This window comes from Vipera berus, assembly GCF_964194415.1.
Source record: "Vipera berus genome assembly, chromosome: 3".
Taxonomy (NCBI): domain Eukaryota; kingdom Metazoa; phylum Chordata; class Lepidosauria; order Squamata; family Viperidae; genus Vipera; species Vipera berus.
This window is the reverse complement of record NC_138204.1, coordinates 112969256-112994501: the sequence shown is the minus strand read 5'-3', so window position 1 is coordinate 112994501 and position 25246 is coordinate 112969256. Positions and strand designations below refer to the sequence as shown.

General features: G+C 38.9%; 1 protein-coding gene across 1 annotated transcript in view; it reads right to left on the bottom strand.

Moving 5' to 3' along the window:
• The window catches only part of ASTN1 (astrotactin 1), a gene marked incomplete at both ends in the record, with an annotated part of 171683 nt that overhangs the window by 57039 nt on the left and 89398 nt on the right, over positions 1-25246 (bottom strand). The window contains 5 exons of the mRNA XM_081325533.1: positions 1831-1958; positions 3293-3487; positions 4908-5074; positions 18020-18170; positions 23950-24087. Of these exons, the coding sequence (XP_081181659.1) occupies positions 1831-1958; positions 3293-3487; positions 4908-5074; positions 18020-18170; positions 23950-24087 (779 nt within the window). The remainder of the gene's footprint in view (positions 1-1830; positions 1959-3292; positions 3488-4907; positions 5075-18019; positions 18171-23949; positions 24088-25246) is intronic.

Sequence of the window (25246 nt, the reverse complement as noted above, 5' to 3'; positions counted from 1 at the left end):
ATACTTTAATGACTTTGGATTTATTCTCCACAAGCCTGCAGATAGGACAAAGCCAAATTGGTGGGAACTTTACAGAGAGAAATCCAAACTCAAAGTAAGGAAGAATTTTCTGACCATGACAGCCATCAAACAATGGGACAACTTCCTCCTGAAGTTGTATTAATCCATCACTCGATATTTTCAAGCAAAGCTTTGATTGTTATTGATCTGAGGATTCCTACTGTGGGCAAAGAACTGTACAAGAAAGTCTGAAAAGTACCTAGCAACTATATGTTCCGTGATTGTCCCAGATTTTTTAAATGAGCACTATCAAGAAGGATGATTTGGTAAGATATCTCTTCCTATTTGCTCTTGCAAGTTGTAATAACAAAATTTCCAATTATATTATTATTTTCCTCTTTTGTCATAGCAGGCACCCAATACATACTAGACATTTAATTGTCATTAATATCATATAACTTTCCTTTTCTTATGCCTAAACTAAGCAACTCTGGGAGTGGACGGAAAGAGTGGTTGAGGAGCTACAAAGCTTGCCTAACAAAAGCAACCCCTTTGTGAGTCATGTCCATCTACATTGTCACAGTCCAGACTTACCACACTGCTCTGAGAATCTCAGATGCTATAGTTATGGAGTACATTTGAATAAATGCTTCTTAATTGTAAGCATCCTGGCATATTTACCTAGGGTCCACATTTTTTAGTATCTGACCTATAACTGCACAAGCTGGCAACACAGTAATTATTGTTCTATGGCAATGTGGCGTATCTCAAGCCAATTTCAAAAGGAAAAATACTAACACCAAAATAATGTATCTCTTGTTCTTATTTTGTATAAAGTTTGTTTGACATTTTTTATCTATACCATCATTAAACTGACTGACCATAAAATATTTGCATTTTTTCCCAGTTAGTCATGTGATATCTATATTGCAAAATTTTAAGGCTGAACAAATGACAGGATTCAGAAAGTGACATCTGGGAAATTTTATACCACAAACACTTCAACTCCGTATTTGCTCTTTCGCAAAGCGCCAACCCACTATTGCTGTCAGCCCAAATCCTGGCCTTTCATCTTTGCATGTATATAAATTAAATGATTTATCTCACAATGCACATTCTGATTACCCCGTTGCCTCCTACCCAAAGAACCTATGAATTTAAGGAAAAATGCTAATGATGGTAAACTAATAGCTTCAATTGGTTACCAGTTGTCTTCCGGGTGAGATTCAAGGTTCTGGTAATGGTCTTTAAGTCCCTACATGGCATGGGTCCGCAGTACCTCGGGGATCACCTGCTGCCGGCGTCAACTTCCCTCCGCCCTGTGCGTTCCCACAGAGAGGGCCTCCTCAGGGTGCCACCGGTCAGAGAATGTCGTCTGGTGGCCCCCAGGGGGAGGGCCTTCTCTGTGGGCACTCCGGCTTTATGGAACCAGCTGCCGGTCGAGCTCCGGATGGCACTGGACCTTCACTCCTTCCGGCGCGGTCTGAAGACCCATTTATTTGAACAAGCTGCCCTGGCCTGATGGGGGATGTTAGGGTTTTTAATGGGGTTTTTATACTGTTATTGTTCTTATCTGGGCGATTATTTAATTCTTTTTAATTTTTGTATTCTCTATTTATATGTGCCCTGTTCACCACCCTGAGTCCCTCGGGAGAAGGGCGGTATACAAATACAATAAATAATAATAATAAATAATAATAATTAAACTGTAACTAAAACAGAAATACCTTGACTCAGTTCTAAAACGATGATAGCATGATAGCAGTTTGAGGACTGACACAAGATTAATGCAAAAACTAGTAGAAATGGCCTCTGAAAGGGATCACTTACCAGTTAGAAAATCTGGATCAGGAGTAGGTTCAGATAGCTCCTCTTGGCACTGATTCTCTAGTGGAACAGTGGCCAACATTAGTCCATCTGGCAGCTGTTGCTCCAAGCCACGAGCAAAGTTATTCATCCTGAAAAGTGCCAAATGAGAAGTTCAAAGAAAAATCCTAGCAAATCTATGTATAGCTGTTTCCTAAAGTAAATTCAGCAGAATAGCAACATTCCTTGTACAACTTATACAATACTATAAACACCTTCAAAGGCTTTTCAAGGTTCTGCCACTTTTTCTTCAAAATATATTTGTGAAAAGCAGACTTTTCAGTGCAATTTGAAAGCAGATGAAATTATGACAACAGACTGAGTATTTCATCCATCTCTTTAACACTTCACTCCAAATTTCATTCTAGATGTTGAAATACGCAGGCTCACAGATCTAATTAAAATCTATAATCAATGTATCAAAGTAAGTGGAAATAAAGAGTATCATGAAAATATTTTATTTCAATTGTTCTTTTTATTTTTTCCCCTTTTTTGAAAGTGTGTTCTTCAAAATTGTTAAAAATTATTTTAAAATCCTACATTTTAGGTCTACATACAGTGTCATCAATATCAAAGTTTTCCTCCTGACCATTAACTGTAATGCTGCCAGTGGAGCCTTTCTTTGGGCTCCATTTTTGTCCTCCAGCTCTTACAAATTGAAGGATTGAAGAACTGTGTGAATGCAGAATCAGCATGCACAGAGCTTTTCTTCAAAAAGAAAGAAAGAAAGAAAAGAGTAAAGGCTTATTGAAAATTTTTTGCTCCATTCACACACAGAGAGAAAAAAGGGCCCTTCACATGTCTTAATTTTTGACTTAATAGGTAAAAGAAGATGTGCCAATCACCTGTAAGAAACATCATTAAATCAGAACTCTTGTTTCTCCAGAACTTCCTCATCTATCTATCAAATTTATTATGATAAATTTGTGATGAAAAGACAACCAGTGTTTTTCAATAGAAAAATCAAAAGGTAATGGAATTGCATGGGTAAATATAAAAGAGACTTCAAGGAGTATTCCTTCTAATCCAATTAAAACTCCTTTATTACACACCTGCCCAAGACATCATCTTTTAAAACATGCAATTGTTTCATGCTTAATATGTTCTCTTAGTGGACAGCATAATTGCAGAGGGCTCTGCATGAATACTAATATCTTCAGGAATTGGGTGAGTAGTGCTAGAGAAAGGTCCTTCAACAGAAGTCATCTGTCCCTGAAAGAAATTCACTTGGGGTCAAATCCCAAGTCTTACTACAGGCAAATGAGGAAACCTGGGAAAATTTATTCTGCAAGTTGCTTTGAGCAGAGCTTTGTTTTGCTTTAGGGTGTGATGTAAAAGCACTATGAATAACCCAGTACAGATAATACAAAGGACAGGACTTGGAATCCCACAGAACAGCAAGCTTTTTTTCTAATATAATTATCACCTGAATGTCCCCTTCAGCACTTGCCCAGGTGCCAACTCACGAGTTTGATTGTTGTAACCATAGAACATTTCCCCAAAGAGAGTTTGATTCATGGGCAGCTCTCGGCTTTCTTCGCAGTCAGCACCTCCTGGACAGGACTCCGAAATTAACTGACAAGATCGGCCGTCCATACCTAGCTTGTAATCTTCAATGCATCTGCCAATGAATACAAGGGAAACTATTTAAATGTTTTACAAGATTTCTAAGGAGAAGTATCTTCTGTGTTCAAGGAAGAACCTATAGCAAATATGGTCACATGGGTGAAAAACTCAGTTAAAATTGTGTGACATTAATGGTTTAGGTCTAATTTTGTGGTGTTTCTTTTTCTGACCTTCAGCAAAACTTTTCCATGCATGACTTTTGTGCCACGTAATGCCTAATGCTGGTGTATTTCATAAAATGCCCTACCGATTTACACGGGGACAAAAAGAACCATACTGACATTGGTACGTGGAATTCAAATGAAGAAATTCTCTCAGTTAATTGAAAAATGGTCAGAACAAAATAGGTGAATAACAAAACCACTGAACAACAGTTGAGTGAGATGAGCAAAATCTGTTAATCCCTAATTGTAGAAATGTCTACCGAAGAAAAGACTAAATCTAGAATGAGAACTGCAGCTCAGCAAAAACTGGAGGCAACAGGCTTCCTATTTTTTTCATGACCATGCAATGTCTCGACCTCTGGTTGCTAAAGACAATTCTTGAATCTGGTATCTAGAATTCTGTCACTAAAAATGTCATGGTAAATAAGATTTTCTTTCACTGCAACAAAATATACTATCATAGGATTCAACAAAAGATGTTAAATATTAGTGGTATGCAGTACTTTGATTTTCATTCCCAAAAAATATTTCAGAACATGTAAAGCTATGATTAGAGCACCTGAGTGCAACTCTTTAAAATAGCCGTATCTTAGGATCATACAGCAGCTGCAGAGATAGCTGTGTGAGCTTGAGAACCAACAAAATTATTGTACATGGTTACAGGTGGGTGCTACATTCATACTCTCATGGGCTTCAAAGTAGGAATTGAATCTAAATGCTGTGAATTGTTAATTTTCCAGGAAAAAAGGATGAAAGGGTTCATACACAAATATTACAAACACATATACCATGCTATATATAATTATTGCTGCAGTCAAGGGAGTGTATATGAAATGTATAAAACAGTTTAAAAACAACCATTGTCATATATGCATTGGTATGGGCTACATTTGGCAGGTTTCTTCAGGAAGGAACACTTATTATTTAGATACCACATTACATAACAGAATGCAATAGTTAGACATCATTTAAATAGTAACAGGCATCCATAGGGAATGGTAAAAAAAATCAAGATGGAAGTCACAGCAGTGTAATTAAAGCTTTACTGCAACCCACAATTTTAATTGCACTATCACAGCTGCCACCTTAACATTTTTCTACCAACAACCTTGAATATTAAAATTATTATTATATGGAATAGTCAGGAATTCATTATTTTGAAATGAGGTTGAGTATCCTATCTGCCTATCTGTGTATGGTTTGGAGTAAGGTCCCATCCTAGAGGATACTAGAAACTTTTGTGTAACTTACCCACAAAACATAAGTATATTGTACAAGGAAGGGTCTTCTGGTAATGGCATCATATGTTGTAGACAGAGTTGCTCGCAACCACCATTGAACCCATCTGAACAGTCCACTCCTATGTGGCGATCGTAGCAGCCTGTGCCATCTTTCATGGGGCTGAGGCCGGGGGGACACTAGCAGAGGAGGAAAAATACCATCACGAACCAGGTGAGCATAGATTTTATGCAGAGTGATTGTTTTGCACTGCACAGTCACAAGAGGGTTCATTACGCCCAACTGAAACATCACACATTGTAACTGTACAATATTGCTTGTTCCACATACTCCATTCATACAGTGGGGAGAAAAACTGAATTAGTGGTATTGTTTCATCTTATCATTAGCACTGAGATTTGTGGTAGCTTCTTGCATGTTTTCTAGTCAATTTCTGCTAAATAATTCTACAGTATCATTCACACTTTGATCTTACAATCTGTGCTGTAGTTCCTTCCTGTTGCAAAATTTCTTCATTTTCATGTTTACAGTTTCTGCAACCATTATTTTTTCACATATGAGACAACTGAGCATCTTGTGCATGTTCTCTCTCTCTCCCCATCTTATTACTGTATTTTTCACCTTAATCTTTCCTCTATTTGCGAGGGGGAAAAAATATTGTTCCTGTCTTTAATTTTAAATCTGGATGCTGCCTTTTCTTTGGCAGGGGTAGGCAACCTTGGCTCTTTTATGACTCGTGGACTTCAACTCCCAGAATTCCTGAAGTCCACGAGTCATAAAAGAGCCAAGGTTGCCTACCCCTGTTTCACTTTCAGTGAGCAAGGACAGAAAGGAGAAAGGACTCTTCTACATTTAATGGGTCAGGACTGTGCTCTTCTCTCCCATAGTCTGATCTCTTTCTCATACTATATGGGTGCAAAAAATGTTCAGATTATATTGAGGTTTTCTTGTACCTAATTTCTATATGTTAAAAGGCTCAGGGCAGCATCTTCCAGTACAAAAGTGTATAACCTCAAATACATATCAACACCAACCAGGATGACTAACAGTCAGAGCCAGCACTGTATTCCCTCCAATCATTTTCAAGAGGAACTATTCAGAGAACTATGAACTAGGTGCTGCCTCAGGCTACCTTAGAAAACAGCCACACTCTGGCTTATATACTCAGCCATGAAACAAACGAGATCCAGAGGCTCCCATTAGCTAGGAACCACTTTTTCAACTTGTTTTGGTTTTGAAATTGCCGAACCCATAAACAAGTCCAACTGAAGTGAATTAAAGGGCTATAAAGCTGACTGATAATACCATCAATAAGGTTTTGCTTTCAAGTGGGACATTTTGTAGGATAAAGTAGGAAGAGCTGCAGGCTTTTTTTCCCCCTCCCCTTTCTTCTGCTTTGGCACATGTGGATTAAACAGAGGATTTCCATCTGAAATGTTTTTCCCCTCGTGGTCCTGTTGATGAAGCTCACACAACAAGACACAGGTTGCTCAATGACATTAATTCTGCAATTTCCAGAACAAACGGTCCCCTGTAGGCTCACTAGACTCTCACTCTGCCCCATGTTGCTCCTCCTCCATCCATGCCAGCTGGAACGGCTACGCACAGGAGAATTCTAAATGTTTGCATAATGCCAGCAGTCAATGAGAAGACCCAGATGTTTGGGGTGATGGCAAACAAGCAAATGAGGAGTCTAGGAATCCTGCCCTGCATCCATCCTCATCAGAGTGACTTCCCATCTGGCTGACAGGATGTGCTTCAAGGGGTGGACAAAAGAGACCTGAGTATATGTGTGTTTTCTACTGATGAATGGATTTCTTTGCAAGGGCTTAGAAAATTACAGAAACAAAAATAATATTTTTTATAGGAATGCTTTTGCATGACTCCCTATTAAGTGATATGGGTTTCTGGCAGGAGAATTTGCAAGTGAATTGCAAACTCAGCTCGTACAGGTAAAAATATAAAATCCACACCTTAATGTGATGTTGTCTCAGCTTCTCCCTGTGTGCTAGACACAAATTCATGTGTTAACTATACTATAGTTGCAACAATATTACAGGGTTGAGCTTGCTGGGAGAGATTGGTGGTTCTGTTTTGTGTGGTAGTTTATTCCTTACAGCAATGTTTCTTAACAGTGGCAGCTTTAAAATGTGTGAACTTCTATTCATGCTGGCTGGGGATTTCTGGGAGTTGAAGTTCATACATCTTAAAAGTTGCCAAGGTTGAGAAACATATACCACCACAATTTATTCCACACTAAAATTCAGAAAGACCCATCTCCTGGGCCACTTTTAGGAAAATTCCATCAGCACTTGACAAGCTCTCTGTTGTTGGACTATGTTTGTTTGGCTTGCCTTTGCAATTTGTTTCTCATAAACCCAAATGGACTTTTACAATTCAATGCATATGGAATTACTTTCTTACAGAACAGATAGCTGGATTCTCCTTCCCTTTCAGCTCCCTTTGGTTTACCTTTTCAATTTGAGAGCCAGTCTGATCTAGTGGTTATGATGTAGAATTAGGACTCAAGTGATGGAAATTCAGGCCAGTCCTTAGACTTGGAAGCAGACTGGGGGGCTTGGGGGCAATCAGGGTTATTTTTATGGGGCAAAAAGAAGTGAGTACTGTGTAAGTATGCATGTTTGCTTATAAATACATTTGTACATGTATGTTTATATATACACTTGTTTAAACGAACAAACTGCCTGGAGCATAGTCTAACAAATTAAAATTGAATTAATATCCTTCCATGTTGATTTAGTATTTAACTCATGTCAAACAATATTGTAAGTCATCAGCAGAAAATTAGAAGAAGGGCAATTTTCTGCATCCTTTCCAAGTACCACCACACTACAATATCCCAACCTCTTTCTGTTTTGGGATTTGTAGCTCAATGCATCTGAAAAAAAGCAGATTGGGGAAAGCTGCAATATGTATCACTATTTTATCACATTTGTTTCCTTCCCAGATGCTATTTCTCAGGAGAAATAGAAATATCCTCTGAAAATTTTAGCTTTTGTCACACAGTCACATTTACGTACATAGATCTCTACTTTCTCCTAAAATTTAGTAAGAACAGGATATTGTAAAAACCTGTGTCGTAAAGAAACATCATTCATATTTCATCTCCAATAAAATGTTGTCCTAGGCAATCCTTTTCTATACAGATGTTACGGAGTGCAATAAATTCTGTATATTATGTTTTATTCTACAAGTCATAGGTTAAGATTCGTTGACATTCTAGGTATAGAAGTTAAGACACTCCCATTTTTCTAGGCAATGTAAAAACTTTATTCTTTATTCAACTTATCTCTAATCATCTGCCTATCAAGTTATATTGTCAATGCCAAATACCTACTGGTCCAAATAATGTTAACAGATATTGTAGCTGTAAATACGCATTTCTACTGAATTATGTCTGATAGATAGTATTTGTCTCTTAGCAGAGCATAGGTTAAAAATTCATCTTCATCATCTATCAATTGATCCAAAGTCAATATCCCCACTTTTATCCAAAATTTCCTTATCACTATTTCCCCCCAATTTGCAATGTTTGATTTCTTCGTAAAATCAATTTAGCATGGGAAAAAAGGATTCAATCTTTTTCAGATATTACATTCCATAGGTAGACCTAAACTTACAACCACAATTGATATCAGAATTTCTGGTGCTAAGCAAGGTAGTTATTAAGTTACTTTGTTAATTTTACAAACTTTTTGCCATGGTTGTTAAGTGAATGACTGAAGTTGTTGAGTGAACCATGTGGTTGTTAAATGAATCTGGCTTTCCCCATTGACTTTGCATGTTGGAAGCCAGCTGGGAAGGTCTCAAGTGGTGATCACATGACCTCTAGATGCTGCAACCATCATAAATATATGCTGGTTGCCAACTGCCCAAATTCTGATGACAACCGTGGGGACGCTGTGAATGTTGTAAGTATGAGGAACAATTATAAGTTACTTTTTTCAGTGCTGCTGTAACTTTAAACAGTCACTAAACAAATGGCCAGGACCAACTGTATTTTATTTATATGTTACTATCTCTATCTATCTATCTATCTATCTATCTATCTATCTATCTATCTATCTATCTATCTATCTATCTATCATCTTCAATTAAATACCTATTACACGGAATTTGACAGCTAGACAATATAATGGATTCTCCATGCCTTTATTTTAGCTATAAGTGTGATACTGCAGCATTCAAAAGGTAAATGTGTGGCCCCATTTACTCAATGGAGTGAAGACCTGATTACATTGCTACCTGTGAGTGGACTGCCTATATGGCTAAATGTTTATGAAATAGGAGACTCGTTTATACAAAGTAAAGTAGGTTAACAAAAATAGTTATATAAGTATATTAGAAATACAACACAGACACACTTGAGTGTGTGTGTGTGTGTGTGTGTGTGTGTGTGTAACATTGTTTTAACAACAAATATCCTATGATTTTTTTGTATTTTTTCACTTATTTTTAAGGACTTGTTATGTATTTTTATAACATATGCATTTGTGTGTTTTGTTCCTCTTTTTTCTTTTTCTGTTATTACTTTAAAAGCAATAAAAATATTACTGGGCTTAAAAAACTTGTTGACATGGTTCTCTCCAATGGCTGCACCTGGGATTGAAACAGCCACAGGGTCTGCCTGTTTTATCTCATTGCACCACACAAACATTGAAACTCAAGAGAACAGGATTTAAGATTTGCAGATATAACACGTTGGCTGTATAAGACCATGATTTGTATATCAGATATATTATTTATATGTCTTGTCACATTTTCGATGAATATTTCTACCTCACAAAAAGGCACACTGGAAATTATAATTATAGATTAGCACTGGGATGAACAGGTCTGCCACTTCTGCCTTCTTTCATGAGTAATTTTATTTTATTTTTCTTTTTTTAAACTCAGTTTCAAGATCTTTCTACAGGATAAATTCAGGCTTCTCAAAGGAAATTCTGCATGGTATTGTCTATATTGACTGGCTTAAATCTTCAAGCTTCCAAACCTGAGGCCACGGAAGGCCTTTTTTGTTCTCTCTAAAGATACCCAAGATTAAACAATGGGCCTCCTGAATAATGGATGAATAAAAGATTCTGGAGTTTCAGACCAATAGATAAAATATGCACACACACACGGACACACACCTCACAGGTACAGGGAGGTGTTTGTGAAAGGTGCACACGTTTAAATGCACATGATTATATCATAGCATAATACAACAGTTCACTTTCCAATTCTCTAAATTTAGAGAGGCTATGATTTATTTGTTTTTACACACACACACACACAGACACACACACACACACACACACAAACACACATACAAAACCCTGCTCTTGTTGGGAAAGGAGTTTCCAATGATTTTCATACAATTAAAGGGGTGAGAAATTGCAAGCGAGCAAAGGCATTCCACCATTAAGCCAGCACACAATAATGCTTGCAAAATGCATTCACTCTATGTTTAAATGGAAAATGAAATACAGCTAAAATTATATGCAAAAATATTAGACTGCAAAATTTCCCAAACTCAATTCTGCACACACACACACACACACACACACATCCATTTTAAAAATTCATCTTCAGACAGCAACAAAGATCATGGGATTGCTTTACAAGATTTGGCCACAATAGCAACATGTATTATTACTTCACAGATTTAAGGAACAGAAAGTAACACCAAGAGGTTTTCAGAAATGTAGCATTGTGATATATCTCTAATATTAATTTATTGTTTAAAATGGATATAAATTTGTTTAAAACCCTCTGTTACTGCCTAAAATGATTATGTATTATCAGCTTAGATTGTGTACTTGTCTATTATACATCTGCATTATGAAGCAAGCTATAATGTTAAGTATGTATTATGCATGAATATATGAATTATGTTATTAAATGTTGTAATTGTGCGTGTTGTCTAGCTTGAGTGCTACAGAGAAGGGAATTCTATGCAGAGATTCCTCCTCTTTTTAATCCATACTTCTGCTGCTGTCAGCACAGATTCTCTCAGCAGCTATTTTAGAGGTAGCTGTGTAAAAATATTTCCATTTGCTGATCCCTCCACTAATTCTTTTACACATCCATCTTTGGCACAATGCCTCTCCCAGCACAAAAGCAGGTGAAAAGGGAGAATGTCAGCACTAAGACACATTCAGCAGCTTCACAGCCAGAGTATGAAGCAGATGGATTGCTTTCCACCTATTTCTCATGACAGCCCTGGTGCAAAGGGGGCAGGAAGATGTGCTGTGAGTCAATGAGATACAGTGCAGAGGTGGATGAAGGGAACATCTGCCACAAAGCACTTAGCATGTATTTCCTCGTAAGAAATGAAATTGGCAGATGCACAAAGACAGCAGGCAAGGAAGGAGTACGCTCTAGAGAAAGAATTAATTTCTTGGTTCAGTCCCCATGTTGCTGCTTGGTAGGAGAACGTCAGAGCCAAAACTTGAGGAAACCCATGACATATTCTGATCCACTATTCTTTAATGACACTCTGCATAAGCACAGACACTTTCTTGTTCCCATAAGAAGCAATCTCAGCCAATACAACATGTAGAATTTCTAAAGCTTAGAATTAAAGGAGGCCTAGCCCTATCCTACAACCTTCCTTTCGTAGTTCAATGCAATGATCCATGAAGCTTCCTTTCCTTTCCTTGTCTACACACTGCCTTACACACTATTTTTCACATTTTGTAGGTTCTCAGTTTTCTTTTCTTGAGGATCTCATAAGCTCCATCCAATTAAGACTTTCTCAGTCTCCCCATTCCTTTTGACTTATTCACACTTCCTTTAAATATTAGCCATGGAATCTGACCTTCATTCTTCTCCCTATATAGCCAAACTACCTCAGCAAACCTACACTTCTATATTCAACCAAAATTCATTTATGGTTCATTCATTCTTGACTCTAACATAAGTACCTTCTTGTAGCTGGTTGAAATGTCTGATGTATGGCTCATTGGTAGTTTCACTTCATCAGTCTTACCTACCCCTCCCTCTCTTAATTAACATCCATCTACACTTCTCCAGTCCCAATGTCTCACTGTAGACCAGGTATATCAATGAGTTGATGTCTTGATTACTCTTAGCTATACAGTTCATTGTCTTCCGTGTAGAGGAGGTGGCTCATGATAGTTATACTCAAACTTTTATCCATATCCAGTTCTTGTGATTATTTGGCTGAGAGGGTTCAAGCCTATGCAAAATAGCAATGGGGACATGTCTATGGAGATTTTCAGTCATCAGGTCATAGTTATCCCAAAGATGCTTTTTCACGAGGCAACTGGACTTTGTTTTTCTTTGAAGACATTTTGCTTCTCATCCAAGAAGCTTCTTCAGCTCTGAAGTTTCTTCAGGACTCTTTTAATTCTAAGTGCATTATCTTGGTATATGCTGCATTTGATGGTCACTTGTGTGAACTGTTTTGAGCTGACTTCCAGTTTTGTCTTCCATATATTCTTGAGGAAGGTCCTCTGTGTTCTGTTGACTTTGTATAGAGCCAGGCATGATAGATCTACGTGTGAGGCACTGAGTCACAGGCTGTGCTGTAGTCAAGCCAGGCTGTGGTCAGAGTGGTCTTGAGTCTTGGCCAACTGCTGTATTTATGAACAACTGGTGTTTTGAATCTCTTCTGTTGTTCCTAATGTGTGAGCTTGAATGCTATGATGACCGAGAGGAACTTTCAAGTTGTAGGTAGGTAGGTTATTGGTTGGTAGTTGGACAGTGCTGTTCCCTTCTTTCTTTCATGGTCTTTCATGATCAGCATTGTCCTTTCATATGTCAGTCTGGGTGTAAGTCTGGTGTTAGCAGCTGGTTCATCTGTATTGCTAGACATTCATGCGTGGCTGTTAAGTTTCTTTAGTCACAAGGTATGAATTATGTCTGGGCCACATGCTGTCCAGCTCTTCATATTCTTGATCCACTGTTGGATGTCTGCTAGTGGGATGGTGCTTGGTTCATATTTTGGGAGATTGTTGTGGCGTGCTCTCAGATCCTGCAACCAATGGTGTTTATGTGTCTTCTCTGTCTCCCATATATTTTTCCCCAATACTGTTCAATTCCATATTCATGCAAAACTAAAAAATAGGCAAATTCATACCTATTCACTTTACTATACACTTTCTCCAAATCAGTAAATATTTATTGTATTTTTCTCAGGTTCATATGTTTCTCAATAATTGCTGAAGAGCAACAAGCTGATCTGCATACCACTTGCTCAGCATCAAGCTGGAAAGCATTTCCCATACATATTTTCTTCCCCAATATTATTAATTAAATCAAAATTCTGCCAAACATATTCCCAGGCACATATAGCAAACTAACTCACCTGTAGTTTTTGCATTTACTCTTACTATTTAAAAGGGAACAATAATTGCATTCTCACTGAATTTGGATATGATTTCTTATCAGCAACTACTTAGATTGGTAGGGAACGATTGGCAACTAAGGTCGGTAGCCGAGTTAAAGCAAGAAAATATTGTACAGTCTTGGTTTTAGTATACTCAATTGCAAGCTAGGTGGAAGTTGGATCAGAAGGTTGGTTTGACACTGATGGATGAAAATTTGGTAAAACAGATCAAAGATCAAACTCGAGCGCATATAAAGAGAATTTATAATGCTTTAATAGAATTGGACTTGGAAATGGAATTGGTAAAAGATTGCATGGTAAAGTGGGCTCAAAATATTCAAGAACCGATTCCATTGGATGTGTGGGAGGTAATTTGGGTTAGAAATGTAAAATTTACTCAAGCCCAAAATTTAAGAGAAAATTCCTAAAAAACTGTCTTGTATGTATTCCAATTTACAGCCCAAATGTTGGAGATGCGGTAGCTTGGATGCTACTTATTTTCATATTTGGTGGACTTGTAGAAATATAAAAGCTTTTTGGATTAAAATTTGGTGGAACATTCAAAGGATTTTTAAGAAAAAGATAAAGTTTACTCCACAATTATTTTTATTGGGTGTTATTACAGATTGTGATACTAAAGAAATTAACTTGATGTTGAATTTGATAACAGCTGCGAGGTTATTGGTAGGGCGATATTGGAAGAAGGACTGTCTGCCTACTATAGAGGAGTAGATGCTTAAAGTGTCAAATTTAGCAGAAATGGCTAAGATTTCTGCTTACTTGAAGGATCATTCACAAGAAAGATACATTTCGGTTTGGAGAAGATGGATAGATTATATTCAGAAAAAATATGGGACTAAAAAGTTCCATTTAGCTTATGAGTAAATTCTAGATTGTTATAATTTAATTTTTTTATAAGTTGGATATTTTAGAGTGTTTGTAATTATGTTATAGGCGGGTTAAAGTGTATTATGTATTTGGTTATTTATATAGTAGATTAATGTTAGTTAGATTATGATTACTATATATTTGTAACCCTGTAACCAGCTTTGGGAAGTGGGGGAGGGGGAGGGGGGTTTGGGGGGGCTGGGGATGGGATAATATTGTAAATTTTATAAAACTTTTCAATAAAAATAATAATAATAATTGCATTCTCACAATGGTCAGGCACAGTTGCAGGCTTCACACAATATTAAACAAGCTATATAACCAATCTGTGTCAAAATTACACCCATATTTTAATGTTTTATTGTTATATCTGCTGTTTTACCAATTCTTCAATCATTCCATTTATGATTTCCTTTATATCATTTTTTTTCTCATGGACACTAGCATTTATAGCAATTCCACTGCTAAACATAACACAATTGTACCCATCCAAAACTCTACACTATTACTTCCAGAAATTCCTTTCTTCAGTTTTATCCCAAATCACTTTCATTTTTTTAATCCATTCAATTTGCATAATCCTTGTACTGCAAACAGGATATTTTTTATGGATGGTAGACATTTGAATTCATACGTTATCACCTAAAACACTATGCTATGCTAGCACACAATAAAATCATATGAATTTCTATAAAGGGCAAAAAGAATATACTAGTAAAAGGCTTCTCCACCAAGGATTTTATTCTAGCACTACAGAATCCATTATCCAAATCTGAACGATAAGGATTTGTAGACTATGCAATAGTAATCTATATATTCCTCGCCTCTTTGATGGCAAACTGTCCTCAATCTGAATTGTACTTCATTTTGCATTCTGTAGTCTTCCTATCATTTTAAGGCCATGTAGTAGAACAAATAAATAACTTTGATCTAAAGAGAAGCATGATACAAAGGACACTATCTCTGGAACTCTGGATTTTTTTCTAATGGTTAAACAAAACTGCAACCTATTATGCTAATAAAGAAATGAATCATCCACTCTCAAGTCACTTTACATTCATTTAAGGATCCCTTTGTAGATTAAAAACACATCTACTGAAAATGTAAAGTGCAAGCACACAAACAGATGTTTGCAACATTCTTATCATGCAAATACACACATTAGGATGCCAAGTATAAATGCTTCTTCCTGCCAGGTGCACAGAGAGCAACAAACTTAGTATGTTAATTATATAGCATGCAGCTTCCTTTCTAGGTTTTCTTTCTTCTAAAACTAAATTAATAGAAACACCCCCACCACCCCCATTTCTTGAATTGGAGGTGGTTGAGTGGGAATGGAACAATTTAGCAAAGTCACTGGAAAGAGAAGTATTATATTTCCTTTGTCCTATCTAGATCATGCTCTAGATCAGGGCCTAGAAACTTTCTTTGGAGCAGGGGAAAACAAGTGTACCGTATTTTCCGGCGTATAAGACGACCCGGCGTATAAGACGACCCCCTACTTTTAAGAAGATTTTCAAGTTTTTGTCTTATACGCCGGAAAATACTTACATGCCCTGCCCGTCACAGAGGAGGCAAAGGCCCGACTGGCCCCGCCGGCCCTCCCGCTGCTCCCGCGCTTCTGCCGGCCCCCGAGGCGCAGCGTTTCCCAGGCGGCAGGCAGCGCCAGAGGGCAGCCGCCACCCCGCCACGTCCGGCGCCCCTCCTGCTTCCCCCCCAGGCCTTGAACTTCTCCCATTGGGCGCAGGGCGGGGCAGCTCCGCCCGCCACCTCTCACTGTCGGCCGAGGCGCGCTCGGCCCGGGCTCCCGGTCCCTCTTCCCGGCCGGCTTCCCGCCCTGCCCCTCATGGAGCTGGACTGGGCGTGCAGCCTCTCAGTGTGGCTGCTTTTCCTGGGCAGCCTGGCGGTGAGGCTTCTGCGCTCGGACCTGTTGCTGAGCCGGCGGCTGCTGCTGTGCGTAGGGCTGCTGGCCGTCCTGCAGGCACTGGGCCAGGCCGTCCTGCCGCTGCCCCTCAGTGCCGCGCTCATGGCGGCTGCCTGCTGGCTCATCTCGGCCAGCACCGCCCGGCGGAAGCGCATCCCCACGGGGGGAGAGCGGTGCTGGTGACAGGTGAGTGCGGCGGGCGCGAGGCCCTCCCCTTGGGCCAAGAGCCGACGGGCAGCGCCGCCTTCGCATGGGGAGAGCCGCCCGACGCTCCCGCCCAGCCGTGTCCCGGAGCCACGCCGGAGATAGCTCGGTTGCGCGGGGCGGCCCGGCTTTGCAAGAACGGGGACGCTCGACTGATTTATGTTTTTTTTCCGGCGTATAAGACGACCCGGCGTATAAGACGACCCCCCAACTTTTGAGATGATTTTCATGGGTTAAAAAGTAGTCTTATACGCCAGAAAATACAGTATTCCTGCTCCAGGAATAATTTGTTAGATGTTGCAGAGAAATAATGGGGGGGGGGGTGAGAGAGAGAAGAGAGATTTGAATCGAGTGATTCAAGGGCAAAGTTGTTTATCTTTCTGTCGTTACCATTCCCCCCTTTTTTTCCTTTTTCTTTCCGACACACTCAGTTTCCTCAATTTCATTTTTGATCTTTTTCTGACAAAGAGCTTTTGAAATTATGTCGATGGTCACATATATTAGGCCATAAGCTGGTACGTATGCCCTCCATCCTGTAGGTTGTTCACCTCTGCTTAGAATGAATTGCAAAAAGGATGCAAAATGCATGGTTCAAACTTAACGTAAATGTAACTAGATTCTCGTTTGCCCTGCATAATATGTAAGATAGCCTTAAATACATTTTTACCAATTTAATAGAATGTAGAACAGTTACAGAACTTAATGTTCAAGACAAAGCGGGAGCATGGTATGTTTTCCATGGTTTTAGTTTTATGCTGTGAGCAATCTTAGAAAAATAAAGCACCGTGTTATGCATGTGTTACTTTGTGGAAGGTATCACAATACACAATTTGTGCTGATCTGCCATCTTAAACAAGGCAAAGTGAGGATATCATGTTGGAGATGTGGTAGTTTAGAAGCTACCTATTTTCACATGTGGTGGACTTGTAGAAATATAAAAGCTTTTTGGATCAAAATTTGGTGGAACATTCAAAAGATTTTTAAGAGAAAGATAAAGTTTTCTCCGCAATTGTTTTTATTGGGTATTGTTGTAGATTGTGATGTTAAAGAAACCAATTTGATGTTGAATTTGATAACAGCAGCACGGTTACTGGTGGGACAATACTGGAAGAAGGATAGTTTGCCTACTATAAAAGAATGGGTGTTTAAAGTTTCGAATCTTGCAGAAATGTCTAAGATGTCTGCTTACTTGAAAGATCATTCACAGGAAAGATATATTTCAGTTTGGAGGAGATGGATAGATTATATTCAGAACAAATATGGGACTAAAAAGTTCCATTTAGCTTATGAGTAGATTTTAGAGGGATATTGTTATTGGTACTTTGTATGTAGTTATGTTAAAGGGGAGTTAAAGCACATTATGAATTTGGTTAATTGTATATTTGCATAATTTTTATTTAGAATATGATTATTATCACTATAATCCTGTATTTAGCTCTGGGAAGTGGGGGGGAGTGGGCGGGTTTGGGGTGGGGGGGATTTGGGGATATATTGTAAAACTTTGTTTTTGTAAAACTTTTTAATAAAAAAAAGGCAAAGTGAGGATATCAGAATTAGTTTAAATCCTGAGATCCTCAATTTTCCTGGGTAAGTTCTGTATGTTGCATGAGGATGTCATATAGCCTGCAGAATTATAATGCTCTATATCAACAAGCTCAAATCCAGAGAACTCCATGTGTCAAGGAACCTTACTGTCCTATTCTCATTTCTCCAAGAGATCCTTTCATAATTCTGTATCAAACGCATACGAACCATACATCCAGTGGAGTCCAATTTTCGATCTGCGATGCAGCGGAAATTCTTACTGCAACCCCCATTATCCTTGGAGCAGTCCCGAACTGGGCCAAAAGAATCTAGGAGAACCTCCAGGTTATCAAAGGAGGAAGAAGTCATCAGTTCCTCCCTGCAACGTAATAAAACATATTTGCAATTATAGTAACAATTATAAGACAAAAAACAGTAATTCAGCACACCAATGGTTCAAATATCACTGATGTGTGATATAAGCAGAAAAGAGCCTGAAGTTGATGAACTGTAATTCTTCCCATCTTTCACTACCTCTTTTGAACAAATGTGATGGGAATCAATCCCACAACAGGAGAGAGGCATAAAGTTCTTCATTATTCGAATGAAAAGCTTGCAATCTAAATTGTTACTGTAAAATAGAATGTGATAAAAGGCACAGAACAGCCAAAAATAAGTGACAGAGATAACATGAGGTTAACAAGTTATTAATGATCACAATAATGATTTATACAAAGAAATCTGAATATTTACCAGATGACTTACAATACTGGGTTCCAGCTTCAAATCTAATTGACTGATGAATGTTTCTTCATAGATTTTGCACATTTATTATTAGAAGTACACAGAAAGTACATTTGCTTCTTTAGTATGCATATTTCTTTGACAGATCACTGATTAAATGGTTCAGAATTTTCCTTACTAGCCAGAAACTTGCACTGTTTGAACTAATGTTTTCAGAGTACAGGTCCTGAGAATTAAGGTAAAATGTGTATTGTATAAGTTTAGAGTGGAGCTTTATTATGTTAAAGCTGTACGATTATCACCACACTCTGTCTAAGCACTTCCCCCCCCCCTCTTTCTTCTTTTAGGCAAAATATCAGTCAATTCTTTTTGCAACTGATGCATATAGCACTACAAAAAGTTTTCAGAGCCTGATGTAGTATTTGCAGGGCTATCACCGAGATGGATGAGAAATTTGATTGATTCCCATTTGGATACAAGCTTGCCAATTCTGCTATTTCTGAAATAAATACATAGATGAGAATGGATTCTTGTGGAGAAATGCTTCTGTCTTTGAAGTTTGCAATTTAATGTCTTCCCTTCAAAATATAAACACAAAGGGTATATAAAGGATTGCTTAGGGTATATATGTGTGTGTGTGTGTGTGTGTGTGTGTGTGTGTGTAGTGTTTGTTTTAAAATAAAAATCAAAATGCAAAAATAAATGGCCAAGATCAATTTAATGATATAAAAATCAATACTAAAGCTGAAGTGAGCTTTATAGATTTATTCATTCCTGCTCATACTATTCATGTGATTACAGAGAGTATAAACTAAGTGTCAGGACCCACCTCAATCCACATCTTAGTCAAATTCAATTTTTATTGTTATTGCTTCTTCCTTTTTCAGTTGTAAATGAAGGTGCTATCCAGATCTGTGTCTCCTTTTTGAATGAATTTGGCTTGCTTTAGGAAGTGAGGTAGGTAATTATAAGAAAGAGTATTTCTCAATGCATGGACCTTAAACACAGGAGTAATATAGGTTCCCCCTTCATGGATTACTGCCTTGTCGTGGCGAAGGGGCTTGCGTAATTCAATGAAGCTATGAGCTATGCCGTGCAGGGCCACCCAAGACGGACAGGTCATAGCAGAGAGTTCTGACAAAACGTGATCCACTGGAGAAGGAAATGGCAAACCACTCCAGTATCTTTGCCATGAAAACCCTATGGACAGTACCAAAAGGCAAAACGATATGACGCTGGAAGATGAGCCCCTCAGGTCGGAAGGTGTCCAATATGCTGCTGGGGAAGAGCAGAGGGCTAGTACTAGTAGCGCCAGAAAGAATGAAGCGACTGGGCCAAAGCCGAAAGGACGCTCAGCTGTGGATATGTCTGGTGGTGAAAGGAAAGTCCGATGCTGTAAAGATTTTTTCTCCATAGGAACCTGGAATGTAAGATCCATGAATCAAGGAAAACTGGACGTGGTCAAACAAGAGATGACAAGACTGAACATCGACATCTTAGGTATCAGCGAACTAAAATGGACAGGAATGGGTGAATTTAATTCAGATGACCATCAGGTATACTACTGTGGGCAAGAATCCTTCAGAAGAAATGGAGTAGCCTTCATAGTCAATAAAAGAGTAGGAAAAGCAATACTGGGATACAATCCTCAAAATGACAGAATGATCTCAGTTCGAATCCAAGGCAAACCATTCAATATCACAGTAGTCCAAGTCTATGCCCCAACCACCAGTGCTGAAGAGGATGAAATTGACCAGTTCTATGAAGCACTACAGCACCTTATAGAACTAACACCAAAAAATGATGTTCTTATCATCATGGGGGATTGGAATGCTAAAGTAGGAAGCCAAAAGATAACTGGAACAACAGGCAAGTTTGGCCTTGGAATACAAAATGAAGCAGGGCACAGGCTGACAGAATTTTGTCAAGAGAATATGATGGTCATAACAAACACTCTTTTCCAACAACCCAAGAGACGGCTCTACACATGGACATCACCAGATGGTCAACACAGAAATCAGATTGACTATATGCTCTGCAGCCAAAGATGGAGAAGCTCTATACAGTCAGTAAAAACAAGACCAGGAGCTGACTGTGGCTCAGACCATGAGCTTCTCCTTGCAAAGTTTAGGCTTAAACTGAAGAAAGTAGGGAAAAGCACTAGGCCACTCAGGTATGTATTAAATCATATCCCTGTTGAATATACAGTAGAGGTGACAAATAGATTTAAGGAATTAGATCTGATAGACAGAGTGCCTGAAGAACTATGGACAGAGGTTCGCGACATTGTACAACAGGTAGCAACCAAAACCATCCCAAAGAAAAAGAAATGCAAGAAAGCAAAATGGCTGTCTGAGGAAGCTTTGCAAATAGCTGAGGAAAGGAGGGAAGCGAAAGGCAAGGGAGAAAAAGAAAGATACACCCAATTGAATGCAGAATTCCAGAGAATAGCTAGAAGAGATAAGAATGCCTTCTTAAATGAACAGTGCAAAGAAATAGAAGAAAATAATAGAATAGGGAGGACCAGAGATCTTTTCAAGAAAATTGGAGAAATGAAGGGAACGTTTAATGCAAAAATGGGCATGATAAAGGACCAAAATGGCAGGGACCTAACAGAGGCAGAAGAGATTAAGAAGAGGTGGCAAAATTACACAGAAGAACTATACAAGAATGAGCTTAACGTCCCTGATAATCACAATGAGGTGGTCACTGACCTCGAGCCAGACATCCTAGAATGTGAAGTGAAGTGGGCCTTAGAAAAGCTGAGCAACAACAAAGCTAGTGGAAGTGACAGTATTCCAGCTGAGCTATTCAAAATCTTAAAAGACAATGCAGTAAAAGTGCTACACTCAATTTGCCAGCAAATTTGGAAAACTCAACAATGGCCACAGGATTGGAAAAGATCAGTTTACATTCCAATTCCAAAGAAAGGCAGTGCCAAAGAATGTTCAAACTATCGCACCATTGCACTCATTTCTCATGCTAGTAAAGTCATGCTTAAAATCCTACAAGCTAGACTTCAGCAGTATGTGGATCGAGAACTACCAGAAGTGCAGGCAGGATTTCGAAGAGGCAGAGGAACTAGAGATCAAATTGCCAACATACGCTGGATCATGGAGAAAGCTAGGGAGTTCCAGAAAAACATCTACTTCTGCTTCATTGACTATGCTAAAGCCTTTGATTGTGTGGATCATAACAAACTGTGGCAAGTTCTTAAAGAGATGGGAGTACCAGACCATCTTATTTGTCTCTTGAGAAACCTATATGCGGGTCAAGAAGCAACAGTGAGAACTGGACACGGAACCACTGATTGGTTCAAAATTGGGAAAGGAGTCCGGCAAGGCTGTATACTGTCGCCCTGCCTATTTAACTTATATGCAGAGCACATCATGAGAAAGGCAGGGCTAGATGAATCAAAAGTTGGAATTAAGATTGCCGGAAGAAATATCAACAACCTAAGATACGCAGATGATACCACTCTAATGGCAGAAAGTGAAGAAGAACTAAAGAGCCTCTTGTTGCAGGTGAAGAAGGAGAGTGCAAAACTTGGGTTGAAACTTAACATTAAGAAAACCAAGATCATGGCATCTGGCCCTCTCAATTCCTGGCAAATAGATGGGGAAGAAATGGAGGTAGTGACAGATTTTATTTTCCTGGGCTCCAAGATCACCGCAGATGGGGACTGTAGCCAAGAAATTAAAAGACGCTTGCTCCTGGGGAGGAAAGCCATGGCAAATCTAGACAGCACACTAAAAAGCAGAGACATCACCCTGTCAACAAAAGTGCGTATATGTTCTGAACCAGCCCTCTTCTCGCACCCCTAATCAAAAGAAGAGTCTGGAAAGCGTCCAAGGCTAAAAGGCTTCTGCCAAGATTTAATTACGCAGTTAACAAAAACACAAGAGCTTGTCTTCTCAAGCGGAAAAGGTTGCTTTCAGCAACCAGCCCCTCCCCAAACACTTCTTTTATAGAGAGCTCAGGGCGTGGTCTCCCTGTGCCTCCTCCCGAGGAGTCCCATAGTCTTTCTTTGTTTGTCCCTGCTCGTCTGCCTCCTGCGTCGGGCGTCCTTGAACAGGGCCAGCTGTGGGTCATCATCCTCCGCACTCTCGGCCTCACACAGCTGAGAAGAGGTCCCCGGCTGAGGGCTCTGCAAAGCCTCCAAATCATCATCATCAGCCGGTTCGTTTCCCTCCTCCCCCACATCTGAGTCCTCCGATACATCGGAGCCGGCTGTCGGACCCACAGGCTGGCCCTGAGTCACAACAGTATAGTCAAGGCTATGGTCTTCCCAGTTGCAACGTATGGCAGTGAAAGTTGGACCATAAGAAAGGCTGAGCGCCAAAGAATTGAGGCCTTTGAACTGTGGTGCTGGAGAAGACTCCTGCGAGTCCCTTGGACCGCAAGGCGATCAAACCGGTCAGTCCTAGAGGAGATCAATCCTGATTGCTCTTTAGAAGGCCAGATCCTGAAGCTAAAACTCAAGTACTTTGGCCACCTAATGAGAAGGAAGGACTCACTGGAGAAGAGCCTAATGCTGGGAAAGATCGAGGGCAATAGAAGAAGGGGACGACAGAGAATGAGGTGGCTGGATGGAGTCACTGAAGCAGTAGGCGTGAGCTTAAATGGACTCCAGAAGATGGTAGAGGACAGGAAGGCCTGGAGGAATGTTGTCCATAGGGTCGCGATGGGTCGGACACGACTTCGCAGCTAACAACAACAACAATATAGGTTCTTCAGGCCAGTGTAGCAGACCCATACATTAAGATGATAAGTCAATAATGTATTTCAATAGATAGTAGGTTCTATTTTAATTGAACTACTTTTCTAATTTTGCTTTTAGATTACTTCAAGTTTGTCCCATGATATATGGCCCATCATAGTTTTAGGAGGATTTTTCTAAAAATGATAAACTGTTAGATTGTTTTAACAGAAAAGTGGCATCTTTATATCAATTTTGCATTCTTTTCTCAGAGGATATTTTTTATTATGCAGGTTAAAATGTTAATACATTTGAAGATATGAAATAAATGCTTTAAAATAAATAAGTGAATTATCCCCTTTTGCTTACTTCCCAGGAGTGAAACTAACTTGACATAATTCAAAAGTTCCCTAAATAATTTCTCTGCTCCATTATCTCATGTAGAACAAAGGAGGAACACTGACACTTTCCAGATGTCCCCTCCTGCCTATTACATTTATCCAAATGCCATACTCTAAATGTAGGCATATGATTATTAGTACAGAAATAAAATAGAGCTGGGCCAGCAAAATGACCATCTGTACATAATTTTATATAATTTATAGCATCTGGAACTGCACCATTTCTGATGGGTGATCCTTACTAATAGGAGTTTCTTTCTCTGCCATGCATAATTTCCAGCCATTCCGAAGATTCATCTGTGAAAGGAACATACCTGACCTCTACTGCATCCTCCATCACTGTCATATCAGTTTTGCACTTGGCTGATGGATTGATGGCCAATTCAGCAGGTGGGATCACAAAGCTTTTGCTCAGTGGCAGCCACATCCCTTCCCCGAGAGTGTAGGTGAATCTACATTCACAGGAGAGGGTTAATCAGTTTGAAAAGTACATGAAAAAACACAAGAAATTAGTATTTTTCTAAGGTATTTATTTCTGTGCTTGCAGAGAGAGGTTATTTAAATTATCTTGACCTAGTCTGCAATTCGGTTACTTCTTTCTCTCCAATCTTATTTAATACACACACACACACACACACACAGAGAGAGAGAGAGAGAGAGAGAGAGAGAGAGAGAGAGAGAGAGAGAGAGAGAGAGAGAGACAGACAGTCAGACACAGACACAAAGACACACCACAACTTATGTATGGTGACTCCTTCTACTCCGTGATCATAATGCTATTTGATTTAATACAATACAATTAACATTATCTAGACAGTTTTTCAGTTCTACAATTTCAAGGTAGCAAAAAATGTGTCACTGAGGACCTATGTATCTTTCACTGATACTCCTTATTAAGGGTTGAGTTATTTCATTTATCTTTTTTTTCAATAAGGTGACAATTCTGTCTAGAAAAATTTGTAGGAGACATGTATAGGGGAGGGAAGAAAGAATAGAAGTTTTTTCTTTTAACGAAAGAGCAATTCTTTTAACAAGCAAGAAACAGACATTGCCACAGGTAGTGACTGCAGGAAGCGATGCTTGTTTTCCTTTTTTCTTGTAGTTTTGCTATCTTCCCTGCAACAGAAACCTTCTCCTTTAAAGCATGTAACACCATGCCAGGGGTGAGTGGCACAAATCATGTCATCAGTCCAGGAGAAATTTCACTATGATTGGAAGCTAATATTTATTTTTATTTTTATTTTAATTCCATTTATATCCCGCCCTTCTCCGAAGACTCAAAAGTTGCTCACCAAAACCATTTTGTTCATACATTCTTATAAAGCTTCTATGATTGCTATTTTACCCCAAATTGGGTTTGTTTAAATATAAAATTTGAACTGAAAGTCCAAAAAGTTGAATTTTGCATTCAGTCCCTCAGACAATCACTGACATTTTCATAAGCCAATAGCAAGCTGTATGAGATACGGTCACTTGAGAAGATCTAACTTAGAATTCATATTCATATTGTTTCAAGTTTAATTTAAGCAAAATCATATTAGATGCTGGGGTACATCTCTAACTGAAATCTCTGGGCTTCCCCTTAATAACTGTTTCTCCTTACTGACAGCA